The sequence below is a fragment of the Anthonomus grandis genome, chromosome 3, assembly GCF_022605725.1.
Source record: "Anthonomus grandis grandis chromosome 3, icAntGran1.3, whole genome shotgun sequence".
Lineage (NCBI taxonomy): Eukaryota > Metazoa > Arthropoda > Insecta > Coleoptera > Curculionidae > Anthonomus > Anthonomus grandis.
The window spans coordinates 37,289,553-37,302,514 of record NC_065548.1 but is presented as its reverse complement, the minus strand read 5'-3'; the positions used below and the strand labels follow the sequence as shown (position 1 = coordinate 37,302,514).

At 32.5% G+C, this 12,962-nt stretch overlaps 1 protein-coding gene across 1 annotated transcript in view; it reads right to left on the bottom strand.

Moving 5' to 3' along the window:
- The window catches only part of LOC126734522 (proteasome activator complex subunit 4B-like), a 118,874-nt gene that overhangs the window by 17,350 nt on the left and 88,562 nt on the right, over positions 1-12,962 (bottom strand). The window contains exons 16-17 of the mRNA XM_050438192.1: positions 426-673; positions 50-366 (exon numbers count right to left, since the gene is read on the bottom strand). Of these exons, the coding sequence (XP_050294149.1) occupies positions 50-366; positions 426-673 (565 nt within the window). The remainder of the gene's footprint in view (positions 1-49; positions 367-425; positions 674-12,962) is intronic.

Genomic DNA, 12,962 nt, shown 5'->3' with positions numbered 1-12,962 from the left:
ACACTCTTTTGACGAATCATAGCGAAATCCTATGAACTTAAATTTTTACCTTTTGCACCCACTCCTGATTACTGTGAATGGTAGGCATATTATAAAATAAGAAGACTGGAAGGTATTCGGCTAGCACAGCTCTGGCCGACCATAAAGGACAATGCACTACCTTTTTAATGGCCTCCAACGAATCCGGAATATATTTTTTCCAAGTCATTGTTTGCCCTAAGACTACGATCAGATTGGTGGCCAAAGTGGCCACCTCTTCGTCAATTTCATAATTTTGTAAAACGGCAACTAGGGGCAGTAATTTATGGAATTCCGGCCTCGCGGTAAAGTTACGGCCAACTACTGTTAACATGACGAATTTTGCTACTGTAATGAAATAAATAAAATTGTATAAGACATGAACTAAAACAAAATATTCTTCTTACCAATTTTAAAAAGTCTCATCAGGTCCTCCTTCTCTTTATCGGTTACATTACTACTTAAACCTAAGTTATCACAGGTCTCCATATCACTAGTGTCAGAAGTTTGTTTCGTTAAATGAAAATACAATTGGTCCAATTTAGGAGTCACTTCTTTAAAAAAGTCTTCCACTTTTGGACCGCTAGTGGTGTTACCTAAGGGAAAAATCACATCTTTGCTGTAGGTCACTGCCAAAAACGCGCTGATTTTTTCTCTGAAATACAAAAAGTTATTATATAGGTTATCCGGTAAGTGCAAGTCATAAAGTGGTTCTTACAGAAAAAATAAAAGACGTTTTTTCAATAGCCGGATAACAAAATCCAAACCAAAAAGTATTTTTCAATATTTTTTTTTAATAAATAAGGTATATTGCGTTAATGTTTAAATTCGCGCTTAAGTGATATTTTTTCTATGGTAATCGTAGTGTTTTCATGACAATTCACCTGTTTTATCTAAACAAAAATTTAAATCATTTGATGCTTAAACTTTGAGATGATTATTCAATCAAAAAATTATTCATTGGACGTAAGCTAAAACTTTTATTCAACTTACAAAAAAGTGATGGTTTAAAATAATTTGTCTATTAGTGAAAACCGGAGAGGTCTTTAAACAAGAGTTCTCAAAGACAAGTAAAGTTTTTATGTGCGAGCATCATTTTCATGTAGATTATTGTAGGTACATTAAAAAAAGATTCTAGGTTAGATATTTAGTATAAGGAATTTAATTTAAAGTTTACATCTACTTTATAATAGGAAATTAAAAAGAATAATAGGAAAGAAAACAAAACTATCAAAGTATTTTAATTGAGTATCCCCCACAGCCATGTTATAATCGTGTGAATTTAAATGAATTAATACTTATCTACGAAGGAGTCAAGATTAAGTTCATTAAATGCATCATTCTTTAAGGGAATGATAGGTAACCTGATTTCGAATATTTTAAGTCAAACAAACATTCGGCGAAATCCGTCTTTAAATTCTTTATTGCGACTTTTGAATTTTTCCAATTAATTCGTAAATTTCACACTTAATCGGTAGTACAGCGCAAGTTACAATTAAAATGTAACTTTGAAAGTTTATTTTGTTTTGTCTAATACCATGAATTCCAAGTATCAGTGATAACTAAGAGAATAAGTAGAGAGATATTGAAACGTGAAAAATAATTATAGAGTTGAAAAAAAATACTTTTTTTACTACCGTGCGCAAAGTAGTCACTTTATACACTTCCAGGATGTATAAATTTTCAGTTTTTACGCACTGGTGCTTAAAACAGTCTTTTTACGTACTAGTACGTAAAAGGTAATTTGACGTTTTTTTTACGAGAAAGTGCATAAAGTAATTTTTTTAGGCACTAGTGCATAAAGTAATTTAGTGTTTTTGATTTTTTTAAATGTTTTCTTCGGTAGTTTCTAGTAGCAAAAAGTATGTTTTACACATATGTAAAAGCCCATTTTTTTATTTATGGGAAGCGATACTTCCCATATAATTCATAAAAAAATGATCATTTTACACACTTACATAAATAATTACATAAATAACTATTGTTTGATGCTTAAATAAAATTGCTTTCATCGTTCAAACCTCCTTAAAAATACGGCTAGTTCTTGCTTTTTATTTTAAGTTATCACTCATTTGCCGATGTAAGGCCAATTCTCAGAATTAGAGCCTTTATTCTGGGGTAATTTCAAGTTTTATTGTTTAATAAAAAACAGTGTTGTTTAAACCATTTATCTTTTATGCTCAAATTGTGATTCGCCATTTCTAATGCAGGCAAGGGTCCTATTTAATACTTCGGTAATGGTGCTCATTTCATGCTGTCAAATGTCTGATTGATTTTGCCACTAAGCCTTTCCTCATTTTTATCTCTCTAGTGTATACAAGCTCCTTTGCCCGGCCCCAGACGATAAAATATAGGAGAACTAAATCAGACGATCGAGGGAGCCAAGGAAAGTTTCTGCTTCTGCAGATCCAACCCTCTCGAAAACAGCCTCTCAAGTAATTCCTGACAGCCAACGTCCAATGCGCTGGATAACCATCTTCGTTCCAAGAGTCGGCGCTAGATGATAGGTGATCATTTTGCAGGAACTGTAAGTAGCTAACTTCATCTAAATGGTAGCTAATGTGGCCCAATAGGAGTTCTGTCTATTACTCCAGCTCACACGTTTAAAATACTGCTTTAAAATAGATTTTATTTTTTCCAGTGCGGATTTATGTCCTTAGCGTTGTAAAGGTTGGCTTTCGAAAATTTGGACTCGTCTGTCTTCGGTGTCTATGTTTATCAAATAGCAGCAAAGCTGGGTTCTTCTTAAAGAGTCTTCTTCTTGTAAACTCTGCACATCCGTACCATGCAAGGATACTTTCCATCTTTATACATAATCGTCCGATAGACGGTGTCCATTAAGAAAGGCCAAAGTCTGCAGCTACTTTTCTGACGCTTGCCGTAAGTAAAATATTTTCCAATATTTATTTGAATGTCAATCTCTACAGTTTAAATCACTCAGAATTGTGGTAATCGCCGATCTGGATAACGCTCCAGGTAAAATCACCGCGCCAAAGCTCCATTACTGTCGGCTCGTCCGTACATGAGGACAATGTCGGCCTACTGGGTTACATTGGTAAATGCCATTTTAAGTGTCCAATGAAAGGTGAAAGAACTGGATTTAAAGAACGGTAGATGCACTCAACACGAAGTTGATGAATAACAAAAAACTCTGGATAAGATCGAGTATGTATATACGAACACATTGTGAGAGTCCCAAATTACTAAAAATGCCCTTATTAAATAGTAAATGAGTGGGGTACAATCTATCTTTTTTTTTAAATAATCTTCAAAATATATTTTTGTAATACATTTAATTATTTAAAAATTAGTTCAATAAGTAAAATTTATGAATTACTTTTCCAATTTTGTTGGAAACATAATCAATATGTTGCTGTCATTTCACAAACCTATCAATTACAACTTGAACAACAAGAATTTTATAGATAAAATTTCTTTTCTTTGATATAATGTGATCTATTCGCATTAGTAAGTGAAAAAGTTGTTTTATATTGTTTCAACTAAGTTTAACGATAATTTAAATGTTTAAAGCCAATTCTTTATTATAGTTGGATTGTTTATAGATTTATTTATTACAATCTCCTAAGACTCTCCTGAAGCTATAATGGCCGTATCATCTGCATAAGAAATTAATAGACTAGTAAAGTATTACAAGAATTTGAATATCGACTTGGTTACTGTCAGGAAGTTAATGGTCAACAATTTGAACATTTATTTTAATTTTTTGTTTTGGTTTTTTTTTATAAACTGTTCCAAAAGTTCATGGTTATTTATAAACAATTTAATCGCAAATTTTTTAATAAATATTGAGGTTAGGTATAGGACATGGTATACAAAATATATTTAAAATTTTATACAGAATTTAAAATTAAAATAAAAAATGGTTGTTTCTATTTAAAAAAATTAAGTTGATCATTGTCGTAGCTCATTTTTGGTCCACCCTGTATACACGAATTCATCATAAAAAAAATCGCGACAAAAAATAAAAATTAACGTATCCGAGCGTTTTTTTTTCGAACACACCCCTGAATTTTAAATGAATTTGTTTCAACTTGCGCGTCCTCACTATATAAGGTTTAGAAAGAAAGAAAGAAAGAAAGAAAATGTGCTATATTACGTAAGAATAATCTTGTGTACAAGCATCCTACAAGCTAAAAAAACAAAACACAAATACAATTTCAAAAATTGACAAAAAAATGAACAAAATTAAACACAAAAAGACAAAACTTTTTGAACATACTTAAATTAAAGATAACTAAATAAAACAATCAATTACTAAATAAAGGTAAACTTGTTGACAAAACTAGAGAAGAAAAAAGGAAAAAAAGAAAACTTTCCAACATGTCCAAGGTTAAAACCTATCATTAAAAAAGTCATCCAGGTTATAATATGCCTTAGACAATAAAAGCGACTTTAATTCTCTTTTAAATTTCTTAATATCCGATATATGTCTAACACACAGAGGAACATGATTGTAAATTTTTTTACTTATGTAAATTAATGAGTTTTTGGTAAGGGAAGACGTAGGAATAGGTAGGGGAACATCATTTACACGACGAGTCAAATGGCCAGTGTCAGAGGGTAGTTTGGGAATTTTGTGAATAAGAGCAGCTGTTTCTAAGATAAAGAGTGAAAAAAGAGTTAGGATTTTTTCAGAAATGAAGAGGGGTTTGCAAGAATCTCTTAACTTAGCAGAACACAGGTATCTAACTGCTTTTTTTTGAATAACAAAGATAATGTTAAGTAGCCCCTTATTGGTTAAACCCCAAAAAGGCAAGCCATACCGAATATGAGATTCAATAAGTGAAAAGTACACTGAACGTGCAACCACCCCTCCCAGCTCTTGTTTTGCCATTCTTACTGCGAAACATCCAGAAGATAATTTCCCAGCTAAATGTAAAATATGATCTTCAAACCGAAGGCGACCATCAATGGTAATTCCTAGGAACTTGCAGCACTCTTTATTCTGCAAGAGGGAATTTTCGTCAAACATCAGACCCTGAACATCGCACTTAAACCCCATAATAGACGTCTTTCTTACATTAAACACGAGCCTGTTGGAAGCACACCACCCTGATAAAATCTGAAGGTCTTCAAGGATACAAGTCTTAATATAGTCAGAATTTTTATGGCTCCATAGTATGGTGGTATCATCAGCAAACTGAACCACCTTGCCCTGCAGTTTCAATGAACTCAAGTCATCCACATACAGTAAAAATAACAGTGGTCCCAACACTGAACCCTGGGGAACGCCGCATTTTAGGGATCTAGAAGCAGACAAACGCCCAGACACTGAAACCTTCAGGATGAAAGAAAAATGAATGCTCAACCGACACTTGTTGAAGATAGTGTAAGGGATCAATGTTACTACGAATGCCCTTGAGCAAGATATTAGGTATATCACAATAATAGTCGTTTAAAATGTCAGGTCTTAACTCCGGTTCCGATACTTTTCTATGGCAATGTCTAAAATCATTAATAATCGACCAACACTCTCTTTGCCTATTTGATGACATATTTAAGCGATCCCTATAATAATTAGATTTTGCTGCTTTAATTGTCTTTCTGTACAGACTACGGTATTTCTGATGATATACAAGGATATTTTCATTTGTGGTATATTTGCACAATTTAGTTAAAAAACGGAGGTTTTTAGCAGAAATTCTAAGGCCTCTTGTAACCCATGGTTTTCGTTTCTTAGTTTTAAGCCTCATTTTAGGAAAGCACTGATTGATCTTATCACACAGAACTTGAAAAAATAAAGTAAGTGGGTCAGAAGCCGTTTCAAGTGCATTCCAATTTACCGAAGCTGTAGCAGCAGAAAAAGCATTGAAATTTCTCCTGCTGAAAATTCTTCCCATATAATGAGATGAAGATGATACAGTATTATATGGCATTTTAGCAAGAATAGCTTCATGGTCGGAAATACCAGATGGGAGTACTGTGCATAAAACGTCAACAAAATTTGTACAGAAATAGTCAATTGTAGTTGCAGATGAAGAAGTTATTCGTGTGGGAGAAAGAACGTGCATTTTCAAGTCGTAAGAATTTAAAATACTTAAAAGAGAAGTACGTGGCAAGGTTTCATCAGTGTAGTTGATATTAAAGTCACCAGCCAATATAACCTTAGAGTGTAGGGACAACTGGGATAAAATAGAATCAAGTTTGTCCAGAAACATAGCAATATCTCCTGTAGGTGGCCTATAAACACAAAGAATATATAAATTAAAACGCTTACAAAAAGAAAGAGAGAATTCAAAAACATTCTCTAACAGAAGATTATCATACTTAGCAATATTACAAAAAATCGTTTCAATTGTTTGCCTAGCCAAGATCATGGTTCCTCCATGTATAGATTGTTGACGACAAAAATTTGATATAGGAAGATAATCAGATATTAAAAAACATTCACTAGGCCTCAACCAGTGCTCAGTCAGAAGTACAATATCAGGAAAATTACATGTGTCCAGCAAAAGATGAAGCTCATCCATCTTGTTTCTTAGGGATTGTATATTAAGAATAAAGATACTTAAGTTTTTCGAAGAGCTAATTTCAATTTTACTAGTAGAATATGAACATGAATGAGATTCAACTTTCGTGGACACGTCTATAAAAAAGAAGAATCCAATTTACGATCAGTAACTAGTTCAGACTCATTAATTTGATGATTCAAAGACAATTTATTCGATGAAATATTTATTTTAAAATATTTGAAAATATGTGCATGTAATAATGATGCCAAGTCTGAACCAAAGTTACTGGCGTGATTAGACTCCAAAATCCCACACAGATTAATATTATTCTCATGAAAAGCACGATAAAGGGCCTTATTACTATTATAGATAACATTATGGTTTAAATAAGTATAAGGGCTTGTCATCACTAAAGTGTTTGTATCAACATGATTTTGAATTAAATTTTTTAAAACATCAGATGAAGAGCAAATTCCACTTAACATTACTATTAAAAAATCTTCTTTCGTAAAGTCCTTAACTAAATTTGATGCTGTCCTAATCACCTCACTGCTTGAACTGCCCGGCTTCAGGAAACACTGGACCTTGTAGTAAGCTTCAAACTTTAAACGTAAATGTTTTAGGAACACTCTGCTACAATTTCCACCAACAAAGAGAAGCCGAGGTCGACTATCGTCAGGTGTATTTGGCCTAGTTGGTAGCTGTGTTGGAGAATTAATAACAACAGATTTGGATATCTGTAACTGTTCCTTCAATGCACAAATGTCGGAACAACAGGTATCTTTTTCAACCTCCAACACCTTTACGGAGTCTAACATCTTCTTATTTAAATTAGTTAAGTCGTTTACGTCTTTTTGTAGCAAGTTTATTTCAGTCTTATAGGTTGAAGACTCATTTTCTAATGTTTTTATCGTTACTATTAAATTTTTATTTAGGATATTTAGCTCGCTTATTTGTGAATTGAACTTAAGACTTGCCCTTTCACTCACCCCCAGTAATGCCAACCAGTATATGTAATATTGGATTAATTATTTCTAAATGTCTCCGTTTAATGATATCAGCTTAAATACCACCATAACCTGGTGAGCTATGATTTTTAATGTTGATATACACTTTTTTAGTTCATTCTTTGTTATGCGGTTAAAATAAATCCATTTTGTTATTGGGGAATCGAATTCTTGTTCAAATTGTGGTGATGGAATTGTTTTTTTCCATTTCTACTTCAAGATTAATGTAATAGCTATTACAAAAATTTGATGCTTCAAAAGGACTATTAAAGTTTTTTCCATAGTTGTTTTTAGTGATGTTTTAGTAAAGTGAGAAATTTGGGTACTTATTGCAAAAAATGCCAAGTCGTAATAAAAAAAAATTAAACGGATTTGGACCGTATAGGATGTCCTAAAAGTATACGTCTAAACGCAATAAGGCGATAGAGGAGGTCATTTGCAATTAAAACAACCGTATATATTATTATCCGATTGTTGATTGCTTACATAAACTGGAGAAACTTGAACCTGGCAGAAACAGTTAACAATTATCAGGAAAAGTTACTTATTTAATGAAGATTCTCATATGGTAAAATACTTTCAGAAAAGTGTTACAAGTTTTTTTCATTGACATTTTTATTAAGTTAATCGTTTTGGACAAAAATCACTTACCTCATCACTAATTCTGAATAATGTAAGAAAGGGTATTTATTGCTACTAAACATCAACATAATATTTAAAATGTGAACCACCTGCCCTAATACACATTCGACACCGGCGGATGAAAGTACTTTTGATGCGGTGGTAGACTATTTCATGGCTGGTAATAACGTTGGCCGCTTGTCTTATTTTTCTTCGCAATTCTATTTCAGTTTGGCTTTCATTGAAGAATCATTTTCTTTGAAATATCCCCATAGAAAAAAGTCTATGGGATATGTTCAGGTCAGGTGACCGCGGCGGCTCCCTTCCAATCCATCGATTATTAAAAGTAGTATCGAGTTGTTGCCTTACTATTCGGACACAGTGAGGAGGAGCTCCATCATGTTGCAGACACATGTCTTGGCGTGTTGCTAGAGATACGTCTTAAAGATTGTTCAAGTTATATTGCAAGAAATGGAAATAATACTCGCGTTGTCTTCCTAGTAGCTTGAATGGTCCAATTAAATTGGCCTTCAATAATTAGCCCCTATAGATTGACTAAAAATGATAATTTCTCTTATTCTCATATATTAAATATCCCCGTTCTTTTAAAACCGCTTTCGTCTCTCCACATATTTTTTTTAAATTGAAGGTCTTGTCTATTATGATGCAGCATTTCCTGACAAAAGTGAATTCTTTTTCCATAGTCAGTGGCCAGAAGTGCTTGAACACGTTGTACATGATAAGGAAATAACAGATTCCTTTGTAAAATTCGATGTGTAGATTTGGAATTCAAACTGTGGATTTGAAAGACCCATAAACCTAGTATATTTCTACAAATTCACGGAAACTATAAGCCATTTGTAAAAGTTTACTTGTAATAAGACAAAGAACTGAAAAGCCCATAAACTCAAAAAAAAACTTTAAGTGTAAAAAATCTGACAGAAGGTACATAAACAAGGCTAACTTGTTGACAACACACGAATCAACAGCTAACTACCCATGCGGCGAAGCAACGGTTGACCTTAAAAACTATTTGAAAAATCATGTTTACTTTTGTTAGCATAAAATGTTTAACCGTATGAGAATGCATTATATAAAGTAACTTTTTTGACAGCTGTTCATTTGTGGTCGTACATATGCTTTATAGAAGCAGCAATTCAAACGCAAAAATTTATATGTAAAACTTAAACAGATTGAACAATTATCAATTTTTAAGTAGTGGCAGCAGCAATTATGAAGGCAATTTAATACTAATGAGTATCAAAGGGTCAATTATTGGCGTCCTTGTACATTTTACAGAAAAAATGTAAGATAACTTTTTGAAGAGACCAATCTGGCAAACCCTCGTGCAAAGTTTCAAAAAATTTTAATAAGCGAATCTTGAATTACTCAATTAAATGTAATTGCAAAATTAGCAAATTTTCGGTTCAGGTAGAACCAAACGGGCACCAGTAAAATGAATATTGTCACTGACGTGAGGAAAAGTGTCAATAAATCAGTGACAGCCGATATTTGAAAACAAGTATGAATTATTCAATCGACGAAAAAATAGCCATAATTAATTAAATAATTAACCACAATAAAAGTTTAGATAAAAAAGTAATGTTAACGTGTCTTACTTTGAATGTATGATTGTGAGATTGATAAAACGAAAAAAAACATTTCTTGTATTCGGCTGTACGTCAGATTTGACAAAGCCTTATAACAAATTGTTTGCTGGTGGCTGGTGTCTGGTTTTATCTGAACCGAAATTTTGGTAATTTTGCAATTACATTTAATTGAATAATTCAAGATTCGCTTATTAAAATTTTTTGAAACTTTGCACGAGGGTTTGTCAGATTGGTCTCTTCAAAAAGTTATCTTACATTTTTTCTGTAAAATGTACAAGGAAGCCAATAATTGACCCCCTGACGGATGGCTTCCGGTATCGCCTCTTTTCGTTGGGACATCTACTTTTGGGACACCCTGTACATGTTTGGCTTAAAATGTTCGAAATGGCCTTAAAATTAATATTTGTTCTAAAAACAAATGCCATAACTATCAGCAATAAATCCACATTCTAAAACAAGATTATAACAAACAGAGTTGCAAGGGTCTAGAAAACTTAAATCGTTTTTTCGATTTAAATCATTTTAATGACTTAAGTCATTTTATTTTAATTAATTTCAAAAATGCTGACTTAAGACTTAAATTATTTGTGACTTAAATACTTTTGTCTAAAATAGAAAAAACTTAAGTCAGTAATAAAAGACTTAAATCAGAAGTTATGATTTAAGTCACCGAGAAACGATTTAAGTCATATAAAAATGATTTAAGTCAAAAAAAAAAAGATTTAAGTTTTTATAAAAGACTTAACAAGGTAAACCATTTAATTTATTTGGAAAAGATTTAAGTTTTTAAAGAAAATATTTAAGTCAGTAGTAGTATTCATCGCGTAGCGGAAGATCAATCATACTTCAGTGCCGAGTGTGCCGACGACCGACGCTCTCATGCCCGTCAACTGAAGTCGAAAATCGACTTCCGACTAGTCGACTAGTCGACTCCAATTTTGTTTGCAAACATATAATCTGCGTGTGCGTACTACATTTTTGTTGGGGGAATCACAGACCTCGTATTGTATCGTGACAGACAGACAGTATTGTGTTGTTCTACTGTTTTCTGGCAGATTAGTAATATATTAGACGAGTCCCTGGGCAAAAAAACACTTTTTGTGATTTGTGAAGTGAACTTTTTGGATTGTATTTGTTTATTAATCCAAACAGGTAAGGAATAATATAATTATAATATTTCCGTTTGTTTTTTATAATTTGAGGGAGGGATACTCAATAGACAATAGGTTAGGGTAAGTATTATGAACCCACACAATTTACAGTATTTTTGTATTATTTGGCATAATTATTAAAGATTAGATGGTTCTAAACTTATTTAACTATGAAAGGGTAGTTTTATTTTATAATAATGAAGTAAAAACTTGGTTAAAAACTCCTATAAATTCCATTACTGTGAAGGTAGATATTATCAGAAACCGTAAGTTTTTGTAAGTTTTCTGATAATATCTACCTATTTCTGATAATACCTACCTAATATCTGATAGTTGGGTTGGGGGCCAATGAACACATGACATGGGTAAATCAAGTAATCACCGAAAAATAGTTTTAATCGTATTTAATTTCCTAAATGTTTTACACGGCACACGCCTGTTTAAAATTTCGAAATCTGTATTTTTAAGTTTAACAATAACTCAATTTTATTAAATAGAACGGTATCGGGAACAAATACTTTTTAAATGCACTTTCTACTTCCAATATTTTGATACAATCATTTTTTTAGTCGGTTAATAAATAAGAAGAAGAAGAAGAAAAAACTTAGTAATAAACTAAGTAAATACGTTATAATAAAATTGATTCAATAAAAATAGCATAGAAGGGTCACTGTCACTATAGAATAGGTTATACTGATTTTCGTGTTTATTTACAGAATGTCCAAGGAAGACTTAGAGTTGGATGACGAAATGCTCTTAGACACTGAGAGTGACGATCTAGAAACTCTAGAAGATCCTTTCGCTCCAAGCGAAGATGAGAGAGATCCTACGACCCAGCTACTGAGGCCAGGAACAATTTTAAAACCAAAATAGAGGATTATTTTAACGTAAAGTCATTGGTAAAGCCACAAAATAAAATAAAAAACTATATCAAACCAAGTGACCCAAGTGACCCAAGATCTGTAATGGAAATTGATGAAGCTTCCATATCAACTTCTAGTTCATGCTGTCCCCAAGAAGATGAAGATAATGAAGAAACATCAAATGAATCAGCATTATTTGATGGCAAATTTTTTTAAATTGTTAGCCGAAGTAATAATTTTAATATTGCTGCAATATGTCAAATTTGTAAAGGCACGAAATCCATTAAAGGAAAAACAACACTAACAACAAATTTTATAAGGCATTTAAAGGTTAAGCACGCCACAGCGTTTAATGACTATACTAAATACAAAAGAGTTAAAAAATAAAGTCTAAAATCAAAATATAAAAAGGATGATAAACTCTCAGAGTCTGAGCAGGTTCAGAAGCCATTTAAGAGCAACAAGCAGCTAGATATTAGATATAGTATAGTGGCTCAGGCAAGTGCTATTACGCAAGATCAATTCAACCAGCGGCTTCTTAAATTTGTTATTAATTCCATGAGCTCCGTTTCAGTCCTTAGCAATCCCAATTTTATTCAGATATTTGATGGATTTAATTTGAAAGTTATGTCCAGAACAACAGCTGTAAAAAAAATAACGTCGCTATAACGTTAAATCTTTGCTACAAGATGTGCCATTTGTATGTACCACAGCTGATATCTGGTCATCCAAGAAAAGAAGCTTTTTGGGAGTGACATGTCATTGGATCGATAACCAAACACTTCAACGAAAATCAATGGCATTAGCATGCAGACGCTTTAGTGGAACACACTGATTTGACAAAATTGCAGAGGTGTTAGAGATATTAACAATTTTTTTGGCTTGTCTGAAACAAAAATTATAGGAACGGTAACTGATAATGGTTCCAACTTCTTTAAAGCTTTCAAGGAGTTCGGAATAAATCTTCACGGGGATATTATCTTGCAAACAGTCCAAAACGAAGAGCAAGAGTATGACGATGACGAAGAAACGATATCACAGGCTTCAGAGTTAAACGATGAAGATGAAGACGAATTGATATTGCCAACATCAATTACCTCTGAATATGATGATCAAAGTAACAGCCATTTCATTTTACCCAATCATTTCCGTTGTGTGACCCATACGATAAATTTAATAACTACAACAGATATAATTAAAACAATAAACAAAAGTCATT